This window comes from Drosophila eugracilis, unplaced genomic scaffold (genome assembly GCF_018153835.1).
Source record: "Drosophila eugracilis isolate 14026-0451.02 unplaced genomic scaffold, ASM1815383v1 contig_2149, whole genome shotgun sequence".
NCBI classification, from domain to species: Eukaryota; Metazoa; Arthropoda; class Insecta; order Diptera; family Drosophilidae; genus Drosophila; species Drosophila eugracilis.
Window position 1 is genome coordinate 317732 of NW_024573032.1, and position 27248 is coordinate 344979.

Below are 27248 nucleotides of genomic sequence, written 5' to 3' on the forward strand. Positions count from 1 at the left end.
GTAGATGACATGTGGCCCATTGATACATATTCCTCTATGATATTCAGATATAATTTCTTTAAAGAAGGATCTTTTGACAATCTGCTTTCAAGCGACCAAAATCTACGTTTCGCAACTTCATACAACGAACCAAGAGTATTTGGGTCAAATTTCAACGGCAGACGAACCGAAAATCTCCCAGAGGACTTTCTTTGAGTATTTTTCTCAAAGTGTTGTTCACAAAGTTGCTGCTCAGGAGTATGGACTTTAGCCTTAGGCGGCAAGTCCTCCACAAACCAAAATTTCTGCAGGATGGTGTCAATTGACTCCAACGCATCTTCCTGACAGCTGAGATGTACCGAATTTTCTGACACTATCCAGCCGAGAACAGTTTTTTGTAAGATTGGAAGTTCAGGCCCTTGCTTTATATGGCAAAACATGGCAAACAGAATTGCAAAGAATGACTCTGCGCCGATAAGCATGCTACTTTTTGGGGGCTTGAAAAAGAATGGATCTGCCAATTGAATATTTTTGGGTACCCTCCACCCGCTGGTGTTAACCGCTTGATCCGTATGATAACCAGAAATATTTTTTAAAACATAAAAATCGGACGACAGCTAACTGCTTCCTATTCGCGACTTCACTATTGCGTGTATTTGTTTTTGTTGCTTAAGCACTAGTTCCACCAATGCAGTGCAAGCTCATACCCATGTCCTCTCTTTTAATTTGTAGTCTCTGAGCGAGCTCATCGGTCACAAAGTTTACTTGTGAACCAGATTGCTTTCTGAGTCGAGTAAAAACGATTGCCCAGCGAACCAGATGGACGTGACGAGCTCTTCAACGTCACATCCTCGAGACACTATATCCGCTGGGTTTACTTTCGTAGGGACGTGTCGCCAAATTGCTTTCTCCGACCACTCTTGGATATCCGCTACTCGGTTCGAGACGAAAACGGACAACGACGAGGGATGTCAGTCGGAGTCGGAGTCAGTCCCTAGGACAACTGTATTTATTGGGCAATATATTAATAGCCGTACACCATTAAGAAGTTCTTTTATTTGCGAGGCAAAGTTTTTGTCTTGAGGGGAGCTACTTTTGATTTGGTTGTCAGTAATGACACTTTTAAACCTTCAACAGTTTGAGTGCGAACGTAGATGTACGCATGGAAGCGTCAGAGAAACCGTGTATCTCAATCGGCACCTGCGGATCTGCGTGAACGAATCGCGGTACCATAACTTTGGGCAGTTGAAGCAAAGTTGCTTTGAAACCACAGTGCCAATTCAAAACCTGCCTCTTGCAAAACCAGAGAAACATTATCACGAAGGCTTTGCAGGTTCTCAACGCTTCCGGCGCCTGTCAACAGATCGTCAACATAGAAATCTTTCTGAATGACCCTCGTCGCATTTGGATACTTAGCTTGCGCAATATCTCCAAGCTGCATTGAACACCGGATCGCCATAAGCGGAGCTGGCGAAGTTCCATATGTTACTCTCAACTTGGTTGAGGGCTCTGAGGCCGCAGCACGCATTGGTGCGGAATGAAATAGTGTGGGCCGTCTGGAATTTTATCATCAGTAGAGGACATGTATTCCTCTATGATATTCAGATATAATTTCTTTAAAGAAGGATCTTTTGACAATCTCCTTTCAAGCGACCAAAATCTACGTTTCGCAACTTCATACGACGAACCAAGAGTATTTGGGTCAAATTTCAACGGCAGACGAACCGAAAATCTCCCAGAGGACTTTCTTTGAGTATTTTTCTCAAAGTGTTGTTCACAAAGTGTTGTTCACAAAGTTGCTGCTCAGGAGTATGGACTTTAGCCTTAGGCGGTAAGTCCTCCACAAACCAAAATTTCTGCAGGATGGTGTCAATTGACTCCAACGCATCTTCCTGACAGCTGAGATGTACCGAATTTTCTGACACTATCCAGCCGGAGAACAGTTTTTTGTAAGATTGGAAGTTCAGGCCCTTGCTTTATATGGCAAACTGACAGAATTGCAAGGAATGACTGCGCCGATAAGCATGCTATTTTTTGGGGGCTTGAAGAAGAATGGATCTGCCAATTGAATATTTTTGGGTACCCTCCACCCGCTGGTGTTCACCGCTTGATCCGTATGATAACCACAACTATTTTTTAAAACATAAAAATCGGACGACAGCTAACTGCTTCCTATTCGCGACTTCACTATTGTGTGTATTTGTTTTTGTTGCTTAAGCACTAGTTCCATCAATGTCGTGCCAGCTCATACCCATGTCCTCTCTTTTAATTTGTAGTCTCTGAGCGATCTCATCGGTCACAAAATTTACTTGTGAACCAGATTGCTTTCTGAGTCGAGTAAAAACGATTGCCCAGCGAACCAGATGGACGTGACGAGCTCATCAACGTCACATCCTCGAGACACTATATCCGCTGGGTTTACTTTCGTAGGGACGTGTCGCCAAATTGCTTTCTCCGACCACTCTTGGATATCCGCTACTCGGTTCGAGACGAAAACGGACAACGACGAGGGATGTCAGTCGTAGTCGAAGTCAGTCCCTAGGACAACTGTATTTATTGGGCAATATATTAATAGCCGTACACCATTAAGAAGTTTTTTTATTTGCGAGGCAAAGTTTTCGTCTTGAGGGGAGCTACTTTTGATTTGGTTGTCAGTAACGACACTTTTAAACCTTCAACAGTTTGAGTGCGAACGTAGATGTACGCTCCATATGCACGCATGGAAGCGTCAGAGAAACCGTGAATCTCAATCGGCACCTGCGGATCTGTGTGAACGAATCGCGGTACCATAACTTTGGGCATTTGAAACAAAGTTGCTTTGAAACCACAGTGCCAATTCAAAACCTGCCTCTTGCAAAACCAGAGAAACATTATCACGAAGGCTTTGCAGGTTCTCAACGCTTCCGGCGCCTGTCAACAGATCGTCAACATAGAAATCATTCTGAATGACCTTCGCCGCATTTAAATACTTAGCTTGCGCAATATCTCCAAGCTGCATTAAACACCGGATCGCCATAAGCCGAGCAGGCAATGTTCCATGTTACGGTATTCAACTTTAAGATCTTCAGAGACTCAGAAGGATCTCTTCTCCACATTATGAGCTGAAAGTTTCGGTCAGCTTCATCGAACATCACTTGGCTGTACATATTTTTAATGTCCGCTGCAAGGGCAAACTTTTGAATTCTGAACCATAGCAGAAGGAGAATATAGCTCCTCTTGAATAGTGTGGCCTACCATCAAGATATCATTTAACGGAACCTGCGTCGATGTGCGTCGAGAGGCAAAGTTTTTGTCTTGAGGGGAGCTACTTTTGATTTGGTTGTCAGTAATGACACTTTTAAACCTTCAACAGTTTGAGTGCGAACGTAGATGTACGCATGGAAGCGTCAGAGAAACCGTGTATCTCAATCGGCACCTGCGGATCTGCGTGAACGAATCGCGGTACCATAACTTTGGGCAGTTGAAGCAAAGTTGCTTTGAAACCACAGTGCCAATTCAAAACCTGCCTCTTGCAAAACCAGAGAAACATTATCACGAAGGCTTTGCAGGTTCTCAACGCTTTCGGCGCCTGTCAACAGATCGTCAACATAGAAATCTTTCTGAATGACCCTCGTCGCATTTGGATACTTAGCTTGCGCAATATCTCCAAGCTGCATTAAACACCGGATCGCCATAAGCGGAGCTGGCGAAGTTCCATATGTTACTCTCAACTTGGTTGAGGGCTCTGAGGCCGCAGCACGCATTGGTGCGGAATGAAATAGTGTGGGCCGTCTGGAATTTTATCATCAGTAGATGACATGTGGCCCATTGATACATATTCCTCTATGATATTTTAGATATAATTTCTTTAAAGAAGGATCTTTTGACAATCTGCTTTCAAGCGACCAAAATCTACGTTTCGCAACTTCATACAACGAACCAAGAGTATTTGGGTCAAATTTCAACGGCAGACGAACCGAAAATCTCCCAGAGGACTTTCTTTGAGTATTTTTCTCAAAGTGTTGTTCACAAAGTTGCTGCTCAGGAGTATGGACTTTAGCCTTAGGCGGCAAGTCCTCCACAAACCAAAATTTCTGCAGGATGGTGTCAATTGACTCCAACTTATCTTCCTGACAGCTGAGATGTACCGAATTTTCTGACACTATCCAGCCGAGAACAGTTTTTTGTAAGATTGGAAGTTCAGGCCCTTGCTTTATATGGCAAAACATGGCAAACAGAATTGCAAAGAATGACTCTGCGCCGATAAGCATGCTATTTTTTGGGGGCTTGAAGAAGAATGGATCTGCCAATTGAATATTTTTGGGTACCCTCCACCCGCTGGTGTTAACCGCTTGATCCGTATGATAACCAGAAATATTTTTTAAAACATAAAAATCGGACGACAGCTAACTGCTTCCTATTCGCGACTTCACTATTGCGTGTATTTGTTTTTGTTGCTTAAGCACTAGTTCCACCAATGCAGTGCAAGCTCATACCCATGTCCTCTCTTTTAATTTGTAGTCTCTGAGCGAGCTCATCGGTCACAAAGTTTACTTGTGAACCAGATTGCTTTCTGAGTCGAGTAAAAACGATTGCCCAGTGAACCAGATGGACGTGACGAGCTCTTCAACGTCACATCCTCGAGACACTATATCCGCTGGGTTTACTTTCGTAGGGACGTGTCGCCAAATTGCTTTCTCCGACCACTCTTGGATATCCGCTACTCGGTTCGAGACGAAAACGGACAACGACGAGGGATGTCAGTCGGAGTCGGAGTCAGTTCCTAGGACAACTGTATTTATTGGGCAATACGAGGTGTGTTCAAAAAGTAAGGTGACTTTTCAAATTTCGCGGGCAACATATTTTCGATTATCGTTTTTTTTGTTTTGTTATATTGGTACACTCTTCCCTAACATCTGTACCAAGTTTCAATGGAACATCCTCTTTTGTTTGGTTGTGAGAGGCGTAAAAGGTACAAGTTGTTTTGCGAGCTCGGCGATTTTTGCTATCGAAAAATATGGATCAAAGGATTTGCATCAAATTTTGTGTAAAAAATAAAATTAAGTGCTCTGAAACACTTGAAATGTTGACAGTGGCATACGGTGAAACTGTTCTGAGTAAAAAAAATGTGTACAAGTGGTACAAACTCTTCCAAGATGGCCGGGAAGATGCCAATGACCAGCCTCGCTCTGGACGCCCAAGCACGTCAACAACTGATGAAAACGTTCAAGCAGTGACGAAAATTGTTTTGGAAAATCGTCGAATCACTATCAGAGAAGTTGCTGAAGATGTCGGTATATCGCTTGGCTCGTGCCATGAAATTTTTTCAAACGTTTTGGGTATGAGTCGTGTGTCAGCGAAGTTTGTTCCGAAATTGCTGAATTTTGAGCAAAAGAACCGTCGCATGAGCATCGCTCAAGAGCTGTTGAATGACGTCAACGACGACCCAGATTTACTCAAAAGGGTCATAACTGGTGACGAATCATGGGTATATGGTTATGATATCGAAACCAAAGCCCAATCGTCCCAATGGAAGAGCCCAGACGAGCCAAGACCGAAAAAAGCAAAAAATCGCCGAGCTCGCAAAACAACTTGTACCTTTACGCCTCTCACAACCAAACAAAAGAGGATGTTCCATTGAAACTTGGTACAGATGTTAGGGAAGAGTGTACCAATATAACAAAACAGAAAAAACGATAATCGAAAATATGTTGCCCGCGAAATTTGAAAAGTCACCTTACTTTTTGAACACACCTCGTATATTAATAGCCGTACACCATTAAGAAGTTCTTTTATTTGCGAGGCAAAGTTTTTGTCTTGAGGGGAGCTACTTTTGATTTGGTTGTCAGTAATGACACTTTTAAACCTTCAACAGTTTGAGTGCGAACGTAGATGTACGCATGGAAGCGTCAGAGAAACCGTGTATCTCAATCGGCACCTGCGGATCTGCGTGAACGAATCGCGGTACCATAACTTTGGGCAGTTGAAGCAAAGTTGCTTTGAAACCACAGTGCCAATTCAAAACCTGCCTCTTGCAAAACCAGAGAAACATTATCACGAAGGCTTTGCAGGTTCTCAACGCTTCCGGCGCCTGTCAACAGATCGTCAACATAGAAATCTTTCTGAATGACCCTCGTCGCATTTGGATACTTAGCTTGCGCAATATCTCCAAGCTGCATTGAACACCGGATCGCCATAAGCGGAGCTGGCGAAGTTCCATATGTTACTCTCAACTTGGTTGAGGGCTCTCAGGCCGCAGCACGCATTGGTGCGGAATGAAATAGTGTGGGCCGTCTGGAATTTTATCATCAGTAGAGGACATGTATTCCTCTATGATATTCAGATATAATTTCTTTAAAGAAGGATCTTTTGACAATCTCCTTTCAAGCGACCAAAATCTACGTTTCGCAACTTCATACGACGAACCAAGAGTATTTGGGTCAAATTTCAACGGCAGACGAACCGAAAATCTCCCAGAGGACTTTCTTTGAGTATTTTTCTCAAAGTGTTGTTCACAAAGTTGCTGCTCAGGAGTATGGACTTTAGCCTTAGGCGGTAAGTCCTCCACAAACCAAAATTTCTGCAGGATGGTGTCAATTGACTCCAACGCATCTTCCTGACAGCTGAGATGTACCGAATTTTCTGACACTATCCAGCCGAGAACAGTTTTTTGTAAGATTGGAAGTTCAGGCCCTTGCTTTATATGGCAAACTGACAGAATTGCAAGGAATGACTGCGCCGATAAGCATGCTATTTTTTGGGGGCTTGAAGAAGAATGGATCTGCCAATTGAATATTTTTGGGTACCCTCCACCCGCTGGTGTTCACCGCTTGATCCGTATGATAACCAGAACTATTTTTTAAAACATAAAAATCGGACGACAGCTAACTGCTTCCTATTCGCGACTTCACTATTGTGTGTATTTGTTTTTGTTGCTTAAGCACTAGTTCCATCAATGTCGTGCCAGCTCATACCCATGTCCTCTCTTTTAATTTGTAGTCTCTGAGCGAGCTCATCGGTCACAAAAATTTACTTGTGAACCAGATTGCTTTCTGAGTCGAGTAAAAACGATTGCCCAGCGAACCAGATGGACGTGACGAGCTCTTCAACGTCACATCCTCGAGACACTATATCCGCTGGGTTTACTTTCGTAGGGACGTGTCGCCAAATTGCTTTCTCCGACCACTCTTGGATATCCGCTACTCGGTTCGAGACGAAAACGGACAACGACGAGGGATGTCAGTCGTAGTCGAAGTCAGTCCCTAGGACAACTGTATTTATTGGGCATTATATTAATAGCCGTACACCATTAAGATTTTTTATTTGCGAGGCAAAGTTTTCGTCTTGGGGGGGGAGCTACTTTTGATTTGGTTGTCAGTAACGACACTTTTAAACCTTCAACAGTTTGAGTGCGAACGTAGATGTACGCTCCATATGCACGCATGGAAGCGTCAGAGAAACCGTGAATCTCAATCGGCACCTGCGGATCTGTGTGAACGAATCGCGGTACCATAACTTTGGGCATTTGAAACAAAGTTGCTTTGAAACCACAGTGCCAATTCAAAACCTGCCTCTTGCAAAACCAGAGAAACATTATCACGAAGGCTTTGCAGGTTCTCAACGCTTCCGGCGCCTGTCAACAGATCGTCAACATAGAAATCATTCTGAATGACCTTCGCCGCATTTAAATACTTAGCTTGCGCAATATCTCCAAGCTGCATTAAACACCGGATCGCCATAAGCCGAGCAGCCAATGTTCCATGTTACGGTATTCAACTTTAAGATCTTCAGAGACTCAGAAGGATCTCTTCTCCACATTATGAGCTGAAAGTTTCGGTCAGCTTCATCGAACATCACTTGGCTGTACATATTTTTAATGTCCGCTGCAAGGGCAAACTTTTGAATTCTGAACCGAAGCAGAAGGAGAATATAGCTCCTCTTGAATAGTGTGGCCTACCATCAAGATGTCATTTAACGGAACCTGCGTCGATGAGCGTCGAGAGGCATCGAATACCACTCTCAACTTGGTTGGGGAGCTCTGAGGCCGCAGCACGCATTGGTGCGGAATGAAATAGTGTGGGCCGTCTGGAATTTTATCATCAGTAAAGGACATGTGGCCCATTGATACATATTCCTCCATGAAATTCAGATATATTTTCTTTAAAGAAGGATCTTTTGACAATCTCCTTTCAAGCGACCAAAATCTACGTTTCGCAACTTCATACGACGAACCAAGAGTATTTGGGTCAGATTTCAACGGCAGACGAACCGAAAATCTCCCAGAGGTCTTTCTTTGAGTATTTTTCTCAAAGTGTTGTTCACAAAGTTGCTGCTCAGGAGTATGGACTTTAGCCTTAGGCGGCAAGTCCTCCACAAACCAAAATTTCTGCAGGCTGGTGTCAATTGACTCCAACGCATCTTCCTGACAGCTGAGATGTACCGAATTTTCTGACACTATCCAGCCGAGAACAGTTTTTTGTAAGATTGGAAGTTCAGGCCCTTGCTTTATATGGCAAACTGACAGAATTGCAAGGAATGACTGCGCCGATAAGCATGCTATTTTTTGGGGGCTTGAAGAAGAATGGATCTGCCAATTGAATATTTTTGGGTACCCTCCACCCGCTGGTGTTCACCGCTTGATCCGTATGATAACCAGTATTTTTTAAAACATAAAAATCGGACGACAGCTAACTGCTTCCTATTCGCGACTTCACTATTGTGTGTATTTGTTTTTGTTGCTTAAGCACTAGTTCCATCAATGTCGTGCCAGCTCATACCCATGTCCTCTCTTTTAATTTGTAGTCTCTGAGCGAGCTCATCGGTCACAAAATTTACTTGTGAACCAGATTGCTTTCTGAGTCGAGTAAAAACGATTGCCCAGCGAACCAGATGGATGTGACGAGCTCTTCAACGTCACATCCTCGAGACACTATATCCGCTGGGTTTACTTTCGTAGGGACGTGTCGCCAAATTGCTTTCTCCGACCACTCTTGGATATCCGCTACTCGGTTCGAGACGAAAACGGACAACGACGAGGGATGTCAGTCGTAGTCGAATTCAGTCCCTAGGACAACTGTATTTATTGGGCAATATATTAATAGCCGTACACCATTAAGAAGTTCTTTTATTTGCGAGGCAAAGTTTTCGTCTTGAGGGGAGCTACTTTTGATTTGGTTGTCAGTAACGACACTTTTAAACCTTCAACAGTTTGAGTGCGAACGTAGATGTACGCTCCATATGCACGCATGGAAGCGTCGGAGAAACCGTGAATCTCAATCGGCACCTGCGGATCTGTGTGAACGAATCGCGGTACCATAACTTTGGGCAGTTGAACCAAAGTTGCTTTGAAACCACAGTGCCAATTCAAAACCTGCCTCTTGCAAAACCAGAGAAACATTATCACGAAGGCTTTGCAGGTTCTCAACGCTTCCGGCGCCTGTCAACAGATCGTCAACATAGAAATCTTACTGAATGACCTTCGCCGCATTTAGATACTTAGCTTGCGCAATATCTCCAAGCTGCATTAAACACCGGATCGCCATAAGCTGAGCTGGCGAAGTTCCATATGTTAAGGTATTCAACTTGAAGATCTTCAAAGACTCAGAAGGATTTCTTCTCCACACTATGAGCTGGAAGTTTCGGTCAGCTTTATCGAACATCACTTGACGGTACATATTTTTAATGTCCGCTGCAAGGACAAACTTGTGAATTCTGAACCGAAGCAGAAGGAGAATATAGCTCCTCTTGAATAGTGTGGCCTACCATCAAGATGTCATTTAACGGAACCTGCGTCGATGTGCGTCAAAAGGCGTCGAATACCACTCTCAACTTGGTTGAGGAGCTCTGAGGCCGCAGCACGCATTGGTGCGGAATGAAATAGTGTGGGCCGTCTGGAATTTTATCATCAGTAAAGGACATGTGGACATTCCTCTATGAAATTCAGATATATTTTCTTTAAAGAAGGATCTTTTGACAATCTCCTTTCAAGCGACCAAAATCTACGTTTCGCAACTTCATACGGCGAACCAAGAGTATTTGGGTCAGATTTCAACGGCAGACGAACCGAAAATCTCCCAGAGGACTTTCTTTGAGTATTTGTCTCAAAGTGTTGTTCACAAAGTTGCTGCTCAGGAGTATGGACTTTAGCCTTAGGCGGTAAGTCCTCCACAAACCAAAATTTCTGCAGGATGGTGTCAATTGACTCCAACGCATCTTCCTGACAGCTGAGATGTACCGAATTTTCTGACACTATTTAGCCGAGAACAGTTTTTTGTAAGATTGGAAGTTCAGGCCCTTGCTTTATATGGCAAACTGACAGAATTGCAAGGAATAACTCTCCAGAAATATTTTTTAAAACATAAAAATCGGACGACAGCTAACTGCTTCCAATTCGCGACTTCACTATTGTGTGTATATTTATTTGTTGCTTAAGCACTAGTTCCACCAATGCCGTGCAAGCTCATACCCATGTCCTCTCTTTTAATTTGTAGTCTCTGAGCGAGCTCATCGGTCACAAAATTTACTTGTGAACCAGAGTCAAGCAAAGCTCGAGCCATCACAAATACGCCACTTTTTGTTAGTACGCTCACGATAGCTGTGGCAAGAATAACTATCCGATACAGTCGAATGCAAAACATGCGAAGTGGATGGAGACTCTTGAGCGCGGGCTGAGAAGAAGGCGACAACGCGAGATTTGTAATAGCAGAGAATATGTGCAACAATGTATGGTAAGAGTATGGTTCTGACCATATAAAGTATATATATTCTTAATTAATATCAATAGCGAAGTCGATTGCGGCATATCCGTCTGTTTGTATGAACGCGAAGATCTCGGAAACTATTAAAGATACAAAGTTGAGAATAAACATGAAATTTGTTTCAACATCCTGCCACGCCCACTCTAGCGTTCACAAATCACGAAAAACTAAAATCTCTGAAATCCCACGAACTATTAAAGCTAGAAAGTTGAAATTCAGTATGTATAAATTTGAGATACCAGCATGCATCTTATGGTGGTACCATTATCCGGCCACACCCACTTTAACGCCAACCATGCTCGAAAGCCGGTTTTCGTATTTTATAGAAAAGCTGATATCTCGGTATCTATAAGTGATAGAAAGATCGGATTAAGCATTTAGGTTTTTATGATGCCCCCAAAGCTAATTGTTTTTTTTATCAAACCACGTTACGCCCACAAAACGAAAAAATCTTGGGAGTTATAAGAGAAAATTGTGCTTAAGATAAGTATTTAAGAGATGCCACTCCAACTTGTCACGAGTTTTCATCCGGCCACGCACACTCTAACGCCCACAAACCGCGGATAACTGTCGTGTCCATAATATTATAGTGTATGACTTCGTTTGAGCTTTTACAACATATTTTTTTCAATATCTATCGATTTACCAAAGAACAGGAACAATATTTCGCTATTTATGAAGAAATTTGGGTAATAAATCCTAACAAGGGCAGTGACGTCACTACCAGTTACTCAACATGTTTTCTCTGACAATTTGTGGATTTTTACTAGCAAAATGAAGATTTTAAAATTGGGTAAAACAGTATCGGATATATTATAGTCGCGCCACTCGACTATTGCGTTTCTTCTTGTTTTTGATAGATATTAGTTAGGTTGTTCCGGCGGATATGCTTGAGATGTTTAGTCTCGACCCAACTAGATGATGTGAATCGTAGCCATCCTAGCTTGAGAATGTAAGCATCGGCTTCCTGTGAATAAAAACTTCTCAAGCCGCTGCCTACCAGTTTATTGAAATTTACGTTGTGTTGCTTGTTTGACCTTTGTTATTGGACAGTAAAGTCCATAAAAAACGGCAAAAAAGCAAACGTTAGGAAAATATCTATAATTTGGTTATAAAATTATTAACCTGTTTTTATCGATTGGTATTAGGTAGATTGACCCGAAGTTTACAACTCCCTGCGACCAAAAGTTATATTCACAGTATCTGTGGATATGCTTGTAAGAGCTTTCGCCTCGGACGAGTTTCTGAACCAATGAATTTATGTCCCTCTGTTCATATGACAGAGAAGATCACGGAAACTATACAAAATTGTCTTAGGAACGCCAGATCAGTTTTTATTTTTATTGGCATTGTCTTTTTCAACGACCGCAAGTTGCAAATATCTTTATAGTATAATTAAAAAGTTAATTGATATTTTCAATTTATCATGTCGGATAAAAAATTGATAAAAACGAATTATAACATATGAAAAGTATATCTAAATATAAATAGTATAAATACGAAAAAACGCTGTAGTCAAGTGCCAAGACTAGATACCCGTTATTGTTTAACACAATTTTTAAATATTCAATTTGCTAATGGAAATGGACACAGAGCTACCTTTTGTTAAAAAAGCATGTTTCCTAACTGATACAACTCCCTGTGACCAGAAGTTATATTTACAGTATCGGAGGATATGCTTGTGAGATGTGTCGTCTCGCCCCAACTGGAGGCTGTGGATGAACTTTGAAACGTTGGACCGAAAAGAGTTGTTTTAGAATACTTTAGAAGTTAAGCATAGGAATAGCATAGAAGTTATTGTGTTTTTCGTCGTGTTGTTTGCTTGACCTTTGTGATTGGACAGTAAAGTCCATAAATTCCCGCAAAATGGCTTTGAACACCTTGAGCTTGGTACTGTTATAACTGAAAATAGAGAGATGGGAAAAGTATTTCACTGTAAAACCGTGTCTTAGAATTTTTTTCTTGTTCATGTGTCAAAAACTTTTCTAGTCAACATAAATATAAATACAATTTAAATTTAATATCGTTCTATGTTCGTCTTTTCATATGACAGTGAAGATCACGCCAACTATAAAAATTTCCTTAGGGCGCAGTTTTTGTTTGTTGGCATAGTCTCCTTCAACCACAGAAAGTTGAAAATATCTGTACAATCTACTAAAAAGTCAATTGATATTTTCTATTTATCATATCGGCTAAAAAACTGATAAAAGCGAATTATAACGTATGAAAAGTATGGCGACTAATAAAATACACGTTATTGTTTTACACAATTTTTAAATGTTCATTTTGCTAGTGGAAATGGACAAAGCGCTACCTTTTGTTAAAAAAGCATTTACTAACTGGTTGTGCCGACACCGTACATGTTCATGTATGCTTGTGAGAGTTGCAGTATCGCAGCAACTAAACGCTGCAGAAGAACGTTGAAACGTTCGAATCTTTTGTATCTGAAAAGAAGTAGTTTTAGAATACACGAGAAGTTAAGCATAGACTTCCTGTGACTGGCAGCTTTTGAACCCGCTGCCTAACTGTTTATTGTGTTTTACGTCGTGTTGTTCGTTTGACCTTTGTGATTGGCATTGTGTCCTTGAACGACAGCAAGTTGCAAACATTTGTAGAGTCCACGGAAAAGGTGAATAGATGTGTGCTATCAACTAAATAACTCATAAAAGCAAACTTTAATTAAAAAAAGAATGTGGTTGTAAAATTATTATCGCGCCACTCGACTATAGCGTTTCTTCTTGTTTTTGATAGATATTAGTTAGGTTGTTCCGGCGGATATGCTTGAGATGTTTAGTCTCGACCCAACTAGATGCTGTGAATCGTAGCCATCCTAGCTTGAGAATGTAAGCATCGGCTTCCTGTGAATAAAAACTTTTCAAGCCGCTGCCTACCAGTTTATTGAAATTTACGTTGTGTTGCTTGTTTGACCTTTGTTATTGGACAGTAAAGTCCATAAAAAACGGCAAAAAAGCAAACGTTAGGAAAATATCTATAATTTGGTTATAAAATTATTAACCTGTTTTTATTGGTTGATATTAGCTAGGTTTTCCCGAAACATATAAACTCCCTGCGACCAAAAGTTATATCCACCGTATCGGTGGATATGCTTGTAAGATGTGTAGGGGCGAGCCCAATTAGAATATGTGGATGAACTTTGAAACGTTGTAACGTTTCCATCCCAGCGAAGATTTATACCCGTTACTCGTAGAATAAAAGGGTATATTTGATTCTTTAAAAAGTATATAACCGGTAGAAGGAAGCGCTTCCGACCCTATAAAGTATATATATTCTGATCAGGCGAAGTCGATTAAGCCATGTCCGTCTGTCCGTATGAACGCTGAGATCTTACGAACTATAGGAGATAGAACGTTAAGATTAAGCATGAAGACTATTGAGATTCCTACGTTTCTTGTTTCAGTGGAACTATTAGAGCTAGAAAGTTGCAATTCAGTATGTATAATCTTGAGATGCCAGCGCATCTTATGAAGATCCCATTATACATACTATACCACACCCACTCGTACTCCCACCAAGCTCGAAAGACGGTTTTTGCATTTTGTAACTATAAGTGATAACTATAAGTGACTATAAGTGATAGAAAATTCGGATTAAGCATGTAGGTTTTTATGATGACCCCAAAACGAATTGTTTTTTTTTATCAAACCACACCCACTGTTAGACTTTACGCCCACAAAACGAAAAAATCTCGGGAGTTATAAGAAAAAGTTGTGATTAAGATAAGTATTTAAGAGATGCCACTGCAACTTGCCCCAATATTTTTCATACGGCCACGCCCACATACCACAGAAAACTGTCGTGTCCATAATATTATAGTGTATGTCTTCGTTTGAGCTTGTACAACATATTTTTGTCAATATCTATCGATTTACCAAAGATTTTTCAAATCGGAACATTATTTCGCTATTTATGAAGAAATTTAGGTAATAAATCCTAACAAAGGCAGTGACGTCACTATCAGTTACTCAACATGTTTTCTCTGACAATTTGTGGATTTTTACTAGCAAAATGAATATTTTAAAATTGTATCGGGTATCTTATAGTCGCGGCACTCGACTATAGCGTTTCTTCTTGTTTTGGTTGATATTAGTTAGGTTATTCCGGCGGTTATGCTTGTGAGATGAACTAAACTAGATACTGTGAATCGTAGCCATCCCAGCGAATCTTTGGTATCTGAAAAGAAGTAGTTTTGGAATACTTGAGAAGTTAAGCATCGGCTTCTTTTCAATTGTGTCTTAGAATTTTTTTTTCTTATTCATGTGTCAAAAACTTTTCTAGTCAACATAAATAAAAATACAATTTAAATTTAATTTCGTTCGTTAAAAAGTATTTAGCAGGTAAAAGGACGAGTTTCTATACCAATAAATCTATGTTCGTCCGTTCATATGACAGTGAAGATCACGGCAACTATAAAAAATGGTCTTAGGGCGCAGTTTTTGTTTGTTGGCATTGTCTCAAAAGAAAAAAAGAATGTGGTTGTAAAATTATCTTGCTGTTTTTATTGATTGATATTAGGTAGGTTGTTCCGAAATAACAGCTTCCTGCGACTGAAAGTTATATTCAAGGGGTCGGTAGATATATTGTGAGATGTGTAGTCTCGCCCCAACTAGAGGCTGTATATGAACGTTGAAACATTGAAAACTACTCTGAAAAGAAGTAGTTTTGGAATACTTGAGAAATTAGGCATTGGCTTCCTGTGACTGATAGCTTTTGGACCAGCTGCCTAACAGTTTATTGTGTTTTACGTCGTGTTGTTCGTTTGACCTTTGTGATGTACAAAAAATTGTACAGTCCACAGAAAAGGTAAATAGATGGCGTGCTATCAACTAAAAGACTCCTAAAAGCAAACTTTAGGAAAATAATCTATAATTTAAATAAGAATGTGGTTGTAAAATTACTTTGCTGTTTTTATTGATTGATATTAGCTAGGTTGTTCCGAAACATACAACTCCCTGCGACCAAAAATTATATTCACAGTATTGGTATATATGCTTGTGAGATGTGTCGACCCCCACGATGAACGAAGTTACGTATCGGCTTCCTTGGACTGACAGTTTTTCAAGGCGCTGCCCAACAGTTTATTGTGTTTTACGCCGTTTTGGTTGTTTGACCTTTGTGATTAAAAAGTAAAGTCCATAGATTCCCGCATTGGTATTGTCTCCTTTAACGACCGCACGTTTCAAAAATTTGTAAATTCCACTGAAATTAGACTGAAAACTGGTTAATCCGAACTATAAGAAAAAAATATGTCATAATATAAAAACAAGTGTTTACAAGGTTTTAAAATTATCATGCTGTTTTTATTGATTGATATTTCTCGGTAAGTCGGATACAAAGTAGCAGGGCAGCTCGATAAGCCTAAGGCTTCGGCCACGCATTGAGCGATGAGCGACTGAGCGACTGAGCGACGCTCTCTCGAGCGACGTTAATGAGCGATCGCTTTGAGTGAGGTGGCCACGCACTGAGCGACTGATATTAAGTCATTTGATTAAATAATGACACTTTAAATAAATATATATATTCATATACACATATTAAATATAACTTTACTTACGTTGTTATTGTATATTATACATAACGTTAAATAAAAGCTTACCTGTACAGTTACAAATAACTCCTACTTCATTCCATTCCTTATCAGTAGTATTTCTATTTTTGTACTCTTTATGAATGTCGTTCCATAAAACGGTTCGGCTTTGAACAGCCGAAATTAAACTTTCCGGGCATATTTTTTGCATTGTTTGCATTTTGTCGCTGAGCGATTCACTAAAAATTAAAACCAATTCTAGCGCTGAGCGACGTCGCTCTGACGCTCAAGAACTTCGCTCGTCGCTCAGCGCCTACGTGGCCACTCCAATGCTCTCTCATAAGCTTTAATATTTTACGTCGCTCGAGAGAGCGTCGCTCAGTCGCTCAGTCGCTCATCGCTCAATGCGTGGCCGAAGCCTAAGGGCGAGAAAATAACAGGATATTAGAGATCAATCGTTTCAATGTTTCGTTGTACATTGCGTTGTTTGCTTGCCCTTTGTTTTTTCGTCAGAAATTACCATAAATTCCCACAAAATGCGTTGGAAAATCTGCACATACTGAACTATAAACATGGAGATGGAAAAAGAACTTCATTGCTAAATGGTCTCTTAGAAATTTACTGCTGGTGTTCATGACTCGAAAACATCCCATTTCTCTTTTTTTAAAATCTGCACCATTTTATTATTCATATTTTTGTATTATATCTATATATTGCAGAAGATGTTGACGAAAATATTGAGTGCATTTCACCAAAACTTTTAAATGCAATGAGCACTGATGCCGCCAAGTTAAAAGCTAAGCATGCTTTAGACGCCATACCAAAAAACAAATTAACTCTTCTTATAAACTACGCAATGCGCAGCGTTTACTTAGCAAGGAATTATTTTGCTGGACCGGTAAATATTTTTACTAAAATGTTAATTTTAACATTTTGATTTATTTAACTACTACTAAATATAACCAATTAAAAATATAGACTTGCTAGTAGTATAAAATTCATTTTGAAAATTTTTTAAAATTAAGACAATTTTTACGAATATGTTACATTGGCCAAAAACATGTCTTAAAGCCTATCATTGTATAAATATGAATAGCTGTTTCTACTTGCAGTAGCTCATCTTTAAGTAGTACCATTATCCGGGCAAACCCATCCTTAGGCCTGCTAAGCCCGAGAGACGGTTTTAGAAAAATGTATGTATGGTATTTCTTTTTCATCCGGCCTCGTCGACTCTAACGGCCATAGACCGCGGAAAACGGTGTCCTCCCTAATATATAAATTTATGCTTTTATTTGATCTTGAATAACATTTACAGTTATTTTTCGATTTAACAAATATTTTTAAATACGCAACAATATTTCGCGATTTATTAGGAAGTGTAGGTTATAAGACCTCACATGGGCAGTGACGTCACCATCAGTTAGGAAACATCCTTTTTTGTCAATTTCCGCTTGCAAAATGAATATTTTAAAATCTCGCCCTCTAGCAAGCACGTAATAAAGCGAAATCAAAAAGATCTTGAACCCGCCAGAAATATACGCCAAGATGGCCAAAATGGCCAAAAACAACATCAAAGCCATGATGACTCTGCAAAAAAGCATGATGGAATTCATGTCGTTTAAATAAACACAATGCAAAATCTAATGCAATATCAAAACATCCTATTACAGATGCTAGCGTCCTATTAATCAAAATAAATCGATGCCGGACGCTTGAATAACAATGTGGAACGCTTATTTCTGCTGGCAGAGAAACATCTAACAACTAAATACAACTTTCGTATAAGAACAGACCATTCGGACGGCAAAGCGTACAGTAAGAATTGGTGTTTAATAAAAACCGCATCAATCGTCATTTTTTCCTAGTCTTAAATCAAGCTACCTACAAGTCATATCGATAAACCTACATTTATACAGCGACAACAACTATTGTATCAGTTTAATATCAGCCTCGGTTTACAATCGCGGAGGCCTAACTCATAGGCTACTTCAACTTTCTCGCAGATGGAGACTACAACGCGAAACAAGGGCTCTGGGGATCGAGTCTCGAGACTCATAAAGGTAGACAGTTACACAATGAAATAATAAATGTCGTAAACAAACTGCATTATTTATCTTCGGATAGTCCAACCTGCTCTCCCGCAGACCTTACAAATCTACCAGACACAATCGACTTTGGTGTGACCAAAAACAATCCACACAATCGAGTAACCGCCAGATCGCTTCCGACTTTTCATCTGACCCCTCTCCTGTATTTGTTACACTTCTCCATAGCCCCGAAATCATCAACCACTCCCATAGGTTGACATCGCACAAAACCAACTGGTTAAAAATAAGAAAATATGTCAAGTCACTCCTGACTTAGAACCATAGCTTAAGATCGAGGAGGACATCGACAGCTCTACCAACGCTCTGTAATCAGTTCTTGTCGCAGCAGGAAACATTTCATCCCCAAAGAGGACTGAATAGTTAAATCCGTACCCAAGTAAGCTTCTGATCGAACAGCTCGTTCTGGAGAAGAGATGCCTGCTGAAAGAAACAAGCTGTCACGCAAGCTCTCCGAGGTCCTAAAGCAAGATGTTGAAAAAGCACAATGAGAGTACAAAGAAAAGCAATCACCGGCCAGCTCCGGCCAGGATGGGCAAGCCCATCCAAGTCTAAGCCCCCGAGCGAAACAATCACTCCAATTAGAAATTCTGCAGGCAATTGGGCCTGAAGCCAAGAAGGGCGATAAAAAAATTTGCGCTGCACCAGCGAACCGTTTTTCAGCTCAACCCTCTAACTAATTCTTTCGTTTTACCGCAAACAAAGAATGCAACCCAAAAATCTTCAGGCTCGCCGAGGTTTCTAAAGTTATCGAGGATCAATAAAAACCTAAGAAGGCATCGTGTTCTGATCAAAAACCCCAACATGATCAAATTATTGGCATAGCCCAAAACATATACCGGCACATCAATTCGGCTTTCGCAAAGGCCATAGTACAATTAAGCATAGAAACTGGAGTTTCTCAAGGTAATGCTCTGGGCCCTAGCAACATTCACATTCGCTGACAACACCGCCATTCTATGCCGCTCAAAATACCCGAATCGAGCAACAGAGCAACTAGCTGATGACCTAGTGTTAGTCGAAAGGCGTGTTAAAATTTACGAAGTTCTCTCTGAACAGACAGACGTGGGCTCCAATAACCTTGAACTTTAACCACGCTCAAATAGACGTCTCACATGGCGAGGGCTATCGAATTAAAAACAAGAAAAAACGCTATAGTAGTCGAGTGCCGCAACTACTGCTACTGTTTTACACCCAAAGCGCCACCTATTGTCGGAGAAAGCATGTTAAGTAACTTATAGTGACGTCAATGCCCATGTGAGGCCTTATAACTTAAATTTCTTCATAAATAGCGAAACAATGTTCCGATTTGAAAAATCTTCAGTAAATCGATAAATATTGACAAAAATATGTTATACAAAATCAAACGAAGACAAAACGTGGCAAGATGCTGAAATAAATTTGCATTCCGTATGGACCTCAAGAATCTGCCTGCTTAATCTCCACTCTTTATCTCTTATAGTTCCTGAGATCTCAGCGTTCATACGAAGGGATGGACAGACAGACGGACGGACTGATTGACAGACGAACGGGCTTAATCGACTTCGCTATTGATATTGATCAAGAATATATTTATTTTATAGAGTCGGAAACGCTTCTATCTGATACATACACTATAACGAATCTAATATTCTCTTTCACTCTACTAGTAACGGGTATAAGAATAAGTCATAAACAGGCTGTGATATTTACGATAAGAATTCAGCAAATTTGCTCAATAAAGAAGCACAAGAGAAGAAATTTATATCTTTCGTGAAATTATGCATATTTAAAATGTTGCATGAAACTGCAATTTTATTTAAATGAAAAGTTAAATTAAATGGAGTATATGCATATTTAAAATGTTGCATGAAACTGCAATTTTATTTAAATGAAAAGTTAAATTAAATGGAGTATATTCCTTAGGAACCCTTATTTTTATTAATACGCGATTGAAAGAGAAAGTAAGCTTTGAAAATCTAAAAATCTTAATTTTTAAAAATATATACATATATAATGTAATCCAATCTTTAGTGCTTTATTATAATAATTAATTTATTTTTCATTTTTTCAGGAGGAACAAGAGGAAATTGTAGACGATGAAGTAATTGAGAAAATACTTAATGCAATGGATGCTTGCTTGCTTATATGTAACATTTACTCAACAGTAAGCGATCTTAAGTTTTTGCAAGAGGATAATGTAACGCACATTTTAAAATTTGCACAATTTCAATTACGAGAAACAATTTTTCCTCTCCATGATCCGGTTTACACTGTGAAAAGTATGAAAAAAAGCAATCGGAAAAAAATAAAGTCACATAAAGCTCACAATAGAAGTCTTCAGCTATTCTACTCAAAAACTGTAGAGTTATTAAAGGTTTTTGTAACACTTTTTGATAAATGTATCTTCGTTGATACCATCATTTTACCGTTGTCGACGATGGCAATTGAACCATTTTTTGTTGACAACATAGACACTCTACAATTTGTGTGCTTGGAACTGGTGACCACAGTAAGTATTTATTATAATAGTAATTTTTGGATAACCACAAAAGTCCTATTGAATTCTAAACCTGACCTGTTTTTTCTTCTTCAGGACAGTATAGATGTACTATGTATTTTCTAAACATACGTGGCTAGTCTAAGACTCCTTTCTCTTTTGGAAATCAAATTGTATACAAAATTGAAATTTATTGTTATACACTAACTCGTAGAGTAAAAGTTTATATTGTTTTGGTTGAAAAGTATGAAAAGTAGAAGAAAGGGTTCCCGACCGTTGAGGTATATAAATTTATTCTTGATCATTATCAATATCTTAGTCGATTAAGCCATGTCCGCCTTTCCCTCCGTATGAGCGCTGCGATTTCAGGAACTATAAGAGATTCGTAGTTGGGATCAGTTTCAGCACCGTGCCACACATACTTTAACGCATACAAATAAAAAAAAACTAAAATATTTGAGATCTCAGAAACCATAAACTAAAATCGCTTAGGGCTCAGGAACTATGAGAGCTAAAAAGTGGGACAAAACATGTATGCTCTTGAGATGCCAGCGCATCTCAGTGTGATACCATAATCCGGCCACACCCAGCAAGCTCGAAAAACGGTTTTCGCTTTTTGTAGAAGGGCTGGTATCTCGGTAATAATAAGTGATAGAATGTTAGGATTAAGCATGTAGTTTTTATGTACCCCCAATGCGCATTATTCTTATTATTTATACCATAATCTGGCTTCGCTCACTTTTACGCCCCTCAATAGCGAGAAACGGTCGCCGCATTCGCTGAGAACGCTGATATATCGGTAACCGTACGGTTGATGTGTATTAATTTGTTACCATTTGGCCACGCCTTCTCTAATGCCAAAAAAAAACGTAAAAATTACGTAATGCTACCGCAGCTTGAAGTGATTTATTATTCGGCCACGCCTACAATGAACAAAAACTGCAGAAAAATGTGGCGTCCATAATATTATAATGTATGTTCTTTGTTGACCTTGTATAACATTTCTATTAAATATCTATCGATTTACCAAATAGTTTTTTTGCGGTCTCTGTTTCCGAATTTTGCCCATGTTGTCACTGAATTCGTGAGATTGGAAAACTTCTACAATATCTTGGAACGCAAAATTCAGTTCTCTTGGCGTAATACTTTGTTCGGAAGGCGTTTCTCACACTTTCGAATGAATCGAAAAACCCACACGAAAACTCTCAGAAGCTTCAAGTGCGACGAAAAGGATTCTATTTTCTGAAGCAGACCATTAGGCTCTGTTGTAGCGATCAGAGTTAACGCCGACTTGCGTAACTCCATAGACACTTCTTTTGAAGCTAGTTCGAAGTGAGAGTTTACAGGCGTAAAAACGATGGTCCAGCGAATTAGATGGACGTGACGAGCTCTTCAACGTCACATCCTCGAGAAACTATATCCGCTGGGTTTACTTTCGTAGGGACGTGTGTCGCCAAAGTGCTTTCTCCGACCACTCTTGGATTTCCGCTACTAGGTTCGAAAACGGACAACGACGAGGGATGGGATTTAATCCAATGCAAAGTAATCTCGGAGTCGGTCCATAGGACAACTGTACTTATTGGGCTACTAATTAATGGCCGTACACGATTAAGAAGATCTGCTTAAAGGTGAGCTGCACACAGAGCTCAAGGCGAGGCAAAGTTTTGGTCTTGAGGGGAGCTACTTTTGATTTGGTTGTCAGTAATGACACTTTTAAACCTTCAGCAGTTTGAGTGCGAACATAGATGCTCGCATGGAAGCGTCAGCGAATCCGTGTATCTCAATTGGGACTTGCGGATCTGTGTGAACGAATCGCGATTCCATGACTTTAAGCAGTTGGAGCAGAGTTGTCTTAAAGGCTTCCCATTGGGGGCATCATAAGAACCTACAAGCTTAATCCGAACTTATAGTTACCGAGATATCAGCTTTTCTAGAAAATGCGAAAACCGTCTTTTGAGCTTGGTGGGCGTATGGGTGGGTGTGGCCGGATAATGCGCTGGCATCTTAAGATTGTGCATACTTAATTTCAATTTTCTAGCTATTAATAATTCCTGAGATTTATGCAATTTTAGTTTTTAGCGATTTGTGGGCGTTAGGGACCTCAAGAATCTTCATGCTTAATCTGAACTTTGTATCTCTTATAGTTCCAGAGATCTCAGCGTTCATACGGACTGACGGACAAACAGCCAGACATGGCTCAATCGTTTTCGCTATTGATCCTGATCAAGAATAAATAAATTATCTTTTTGGTGTGAGTGTGCCGCCCCTCGCCGCAGTCCGTGAAGATGGGCGATGGCGTGGCTGCCTGATGACGTGGGCTGGAGAAATCTTCTCCGGGTGTTCCGCTGGCCTCCTTTATTGGCGGGCTCAATGTTCCGGAATATTGCAGAAATATGGTGGGAGAACTTCTCTCCGTTATTAACGGCCCTTAGGGCTCGATAACCAATTCAATAATTATACAGCTTTCGCTGGAGTTGTTTTAATAGAGCTATGCGCTCTTTATTCATATCAAAATCAAACTGAACTTAAAAACTGTACGTGGTCGGCAAGCCGGCCGCATGTTATACAAAAATGCTGACACTAGCAGAAGATGCATAACTCACCATGCCGGGAACCAGGCACGGCCCCTAAAGGCGACTTATGCTTGGTCTGCACATAAAGGCACTAGGGTGATCCGAGAAACACCCTAAGAAGCGCTTGGCTATATTCACGGAAGCAGCTACCTACTATTCACATACAAAAAAATCAATCAATGAATGCAATGTTGTTGCATTACCACACTTCATTTGCTAGCTAAAGTGCGGCCGCAATTACTAGTTAGGCATTCTATGACAATAGAACCTTATCTCAACATAAAATGTCATTCTGCCACAGCTGCAAAATTCATATGTGCAGTAGCGGATATTTTAGAAAAAGTAGTTCCTCTGGTTAATAATGCCAGTGAATCTTTTTTGGCAGCTTTGGAAGAGTATTTAATGTTATTAGTTGTATCACGAAATTAAGCCGAGGTTACTAGTTGTGTTTCTTGTTTAGGAGCTCTTGTGAATAAGATTACACATAACTTCAAACTGATTCGAGACTGTTTTCAAAAGTACATATTACCATGCAAAGGACAAGTCTTTTTATCATATTGTAAATTGCGAGGAAAAATATGAATAAATGATTTTATTCTTTAATGGTTACCAACAAGTGGTAATAAAGCAAGACATTCTAAGAATTTACAATTTTTTTGGTTCATTGATAACAACAAACAAGTATATTTAAAATATTAGTCAATCCAAGAGATAGATCAGGTGAGAAAAGCCGCTGCAGGCGGCCGCAACACTTCTCGGAAGTATTGTCCAAAGGAGGGGTGATGTTTTATTAGGTATGGTTTAGGTAGGTTGTCTTAATCATTTCTGAAATGGTTTGTTGTGAACCGTGAAATAATTTTGGGGTTTAACTAACTAAATATTTATCTAAAATAAAAACAAAATATTTGTGATTAAATCTGCGACATACGAGGTGTGTTCAAAAAGTAAGGTGACTTTTCAAATTTCGCGGGCAACATATTTTCGATTATCGATTTTTTTGTTTTGTTATATTGGTACACTCTTCCCTAACATCTGTACCAAGTTTCAATGGAACATCCTCTTTTGTTTGGTTGTGAGAGGCGTAAAGTTACAAGTTATTTTGCGAGCTCGGCGATTTTTTGCTATCGAAAAATATGGATCAAAGGATTTGCATCAAATTTTGTGTAAAAAATAAAATTAAGTGCTCTGAAACACTTGAAATGTTGACAGTGGCATACGGTGAAACTGTTCTGAGTAAAAAAAATGTGTACAAGTGGTACAAACTCTTCCAAGATGGCCGGGAAGATGCCAATGACCAGCCTCGCTCTGGACGCCCAAGCACGTCAACAACTGATGAAAACGTTCAAGCAGTGACGAAAATTGTTTTGGAAAATCGTCGAATCACTATCAGAGAAGTTGCTGAAGATGTCGGTATATCGCTTGGCTCGTGCCATGAAATTTTTTCAAACGTTTTGGGTATGAGTCTTGTGTCAGCGAAGTTTGTTCCGAAATTGCTGAATTTTGACCAAAAGAACCGTCGCATGAGCATCGCTCAAGAGCTGTTGAATGACGTCAACGACGACCCAGATTTACTCAAAAGGGTCATAACTGGTGACGAATCATGGGTATATGGTTATGATATCGAAACCAAAGCCCAATCGTCCCAATGGAAGAGCCCAGGCGAGCCAAGACCGAAAAAAGCACGCCAAGTTCGATCAAATGTCAAAGTTTTGATCACTGTTTTCTTCGATTACCATGGCGTGGTGCATCAGGAGTTCTTACCATATGGTCGTACGGTCAATAAACAGTATTATCTGGAAGTTATGCGCCGTTTGCGAGAAGCAATACGAAAGAAACGTCCAGAATTGTGGAAAAACAATTCATGGCTTTTGCATCACGATAATGCCCCTGCTCACTCATCTTTGCTTGTGAGAGATTTTTTGGCCAAAAACAACACCACAATAATGCCTCAGCCACCATATTCACCGGATTTGGCCCCATGTGACTTTTTCTTGTTCCCAAAACTGAAGAGACCTATGAAAGGACGGAGATTTGCAACGATTGAAGAGATAAAGACTGCATCGCTGCAAGAGCTCAAGGCTATACCGAAAAGTGCTTATGGGAAGTGCTTTGAGGATTGGAAAAACCGTTGGCATAAGTGTATTGTATCTGAGGGGGATTACTTTGAAGGGGACAACATAAATATTGATAAATAAATTAATAGTTTTTCTTGAAAATACAAAGTCACCTTACTTTTTGAACACACCTCGTATATATGTTTAGCAGTTTTACCCGTTACTCGTAGAGTAAAAGGGTATATTAGATTCGTTGAAAAGTATGTAACAGGTAGAAGTAAGCGTTTCTGACCCCATAAAGAATATATATTCTTGATCAGGATGAATAGCAAAGACGATTGAGCCACGTCCGTCTGTCTGTCCGTCTCTCCGTATGAACGCTGAGATCTCAGGAACAATAAGAGATACAAACTTGATATTAACATTGAAGATTCCTGAGGTCCCTACGCAGCGCAAGTTTATTACAGCATCCTGCCACGCCCAATCTAACGCCCACAAATCGCAAAAAACTAAAATCGCTGAAATCTACTATTAGACTAGAAATTCAGAATATATAATCTTTAGATGCCAGCGCATGTTTTAGTAGTACTACTATCGGGCCATCCCACCCATACGCCCACAAGGCTCAAAAGACGGTTTTTGCATTTTCTAAACAAGCTGATATCTCGGTAACTTTAAGAGCTAGAAAGTTCGGATTAAGCATGTAGGTTTTTATAATGCTCCAAATTAATTTTTCCCCATCTAGCCACGCCCACCCTAAAGCCCACAAAACCCGGAAAACCAAAAATGCCAAAATTTTGGAAACCATAGGAGCTACAAAGTTTTTCTTAAGAACACGTATATAAGAGATGTCACTGAAACTTGCCAAGAATATATTCTTGATCAGGATGAATAGCGAAGACGATTGAGCCATGTCCGTCTGTCTGTCCGTCTGCCTGTCCGTCTGTCTGTCTGTCCGTATAAACGCTGAGGTGATGATGAACGGTTTTCGCATTTTCTAGACAAGCTGATATCTCGGTAACTATAACGATAGAAAGTTCGGATTAGGCATGTAGGTTTTTATGGTGCTCCAAATGCAAATTAATTTTTCCCCATCTAGCCACGCCAACCCTAACGCCCACAAAACCCGGAAAACCAAAAATGAAAAAATCTCTGAAACTATAGGAGCTACAAAGTTTTGCTTAAGAATACGTATTTAAGAGATGCCACTGAAACTTGCCACGAGTCCCGCCATGCCCATGAATGCCTTCGTTTGACCTTGTATAACTTATTTCTGTTAATATCTATCGATTTACCAATGATCATTATATTGCTATTTATGAAGAAATTAAGTTATAAGGCCTCACATGGGCAGTGACGTCACTTTCAGTTACTCAACATGCTTCCTCTGACAATAGGTGGCGCCTTGTTAATTTCCACTAGCAAAATTAATATTTCAAAATTGTGTAAAACAGTAACGGGTATCTTATAGTCGCGGCACTCGACTATAGCGTTTCCTCTTGTTGTTTATTAAATAGTTTAGGAAAATTTTTAGTTAACTTTGATATTACATTGTTCATCAATCATAATTTATTATTGGTTCATAATTCAACTTGTTTATATTAATCATTAAAACGGACGAATGCATTTGCAGTTGTTACGTCTGTGTTTGCTGTATATATACCAGGTCGAATTTCCTGGTTCGGAATTAAAATGCTATCTTCATTTGAAGTTAACTCGATTTTTCGGACGACTTCGGATCTTTCTGGTAGTACTATTGTATTGTTACCAGAGCTGT

General features: G+C 39.9%; 1 protein-coding gene across 7 annotated transcripts in view; it reads left to right on the forward strand.

Annotated features, from left to right (window-relative positions):
- Positions 1-27248, forward strand: part of LOC108113010 (nipped-B protein) — a 100762-nt gene that overhangs the window by 39901 nt on the left and 33613 nt on the right. For all 7 annotated transcript variants that reach the window (XM_041818103.1, XM_041818102.1, XM_041818104.1 and 4 more), the window contains 2 exons: positions 16980-17158; positions 20419-20856. In XM_041818103.1, coding sequence (XP_041674037.1) covers positions 16980-17158; positions 20419-20856 — 617 coding nt within the window. The remainder of the gene's footprint in view (positions 1-16979; positions 17159-20418; positions 20857-27248) is intronic.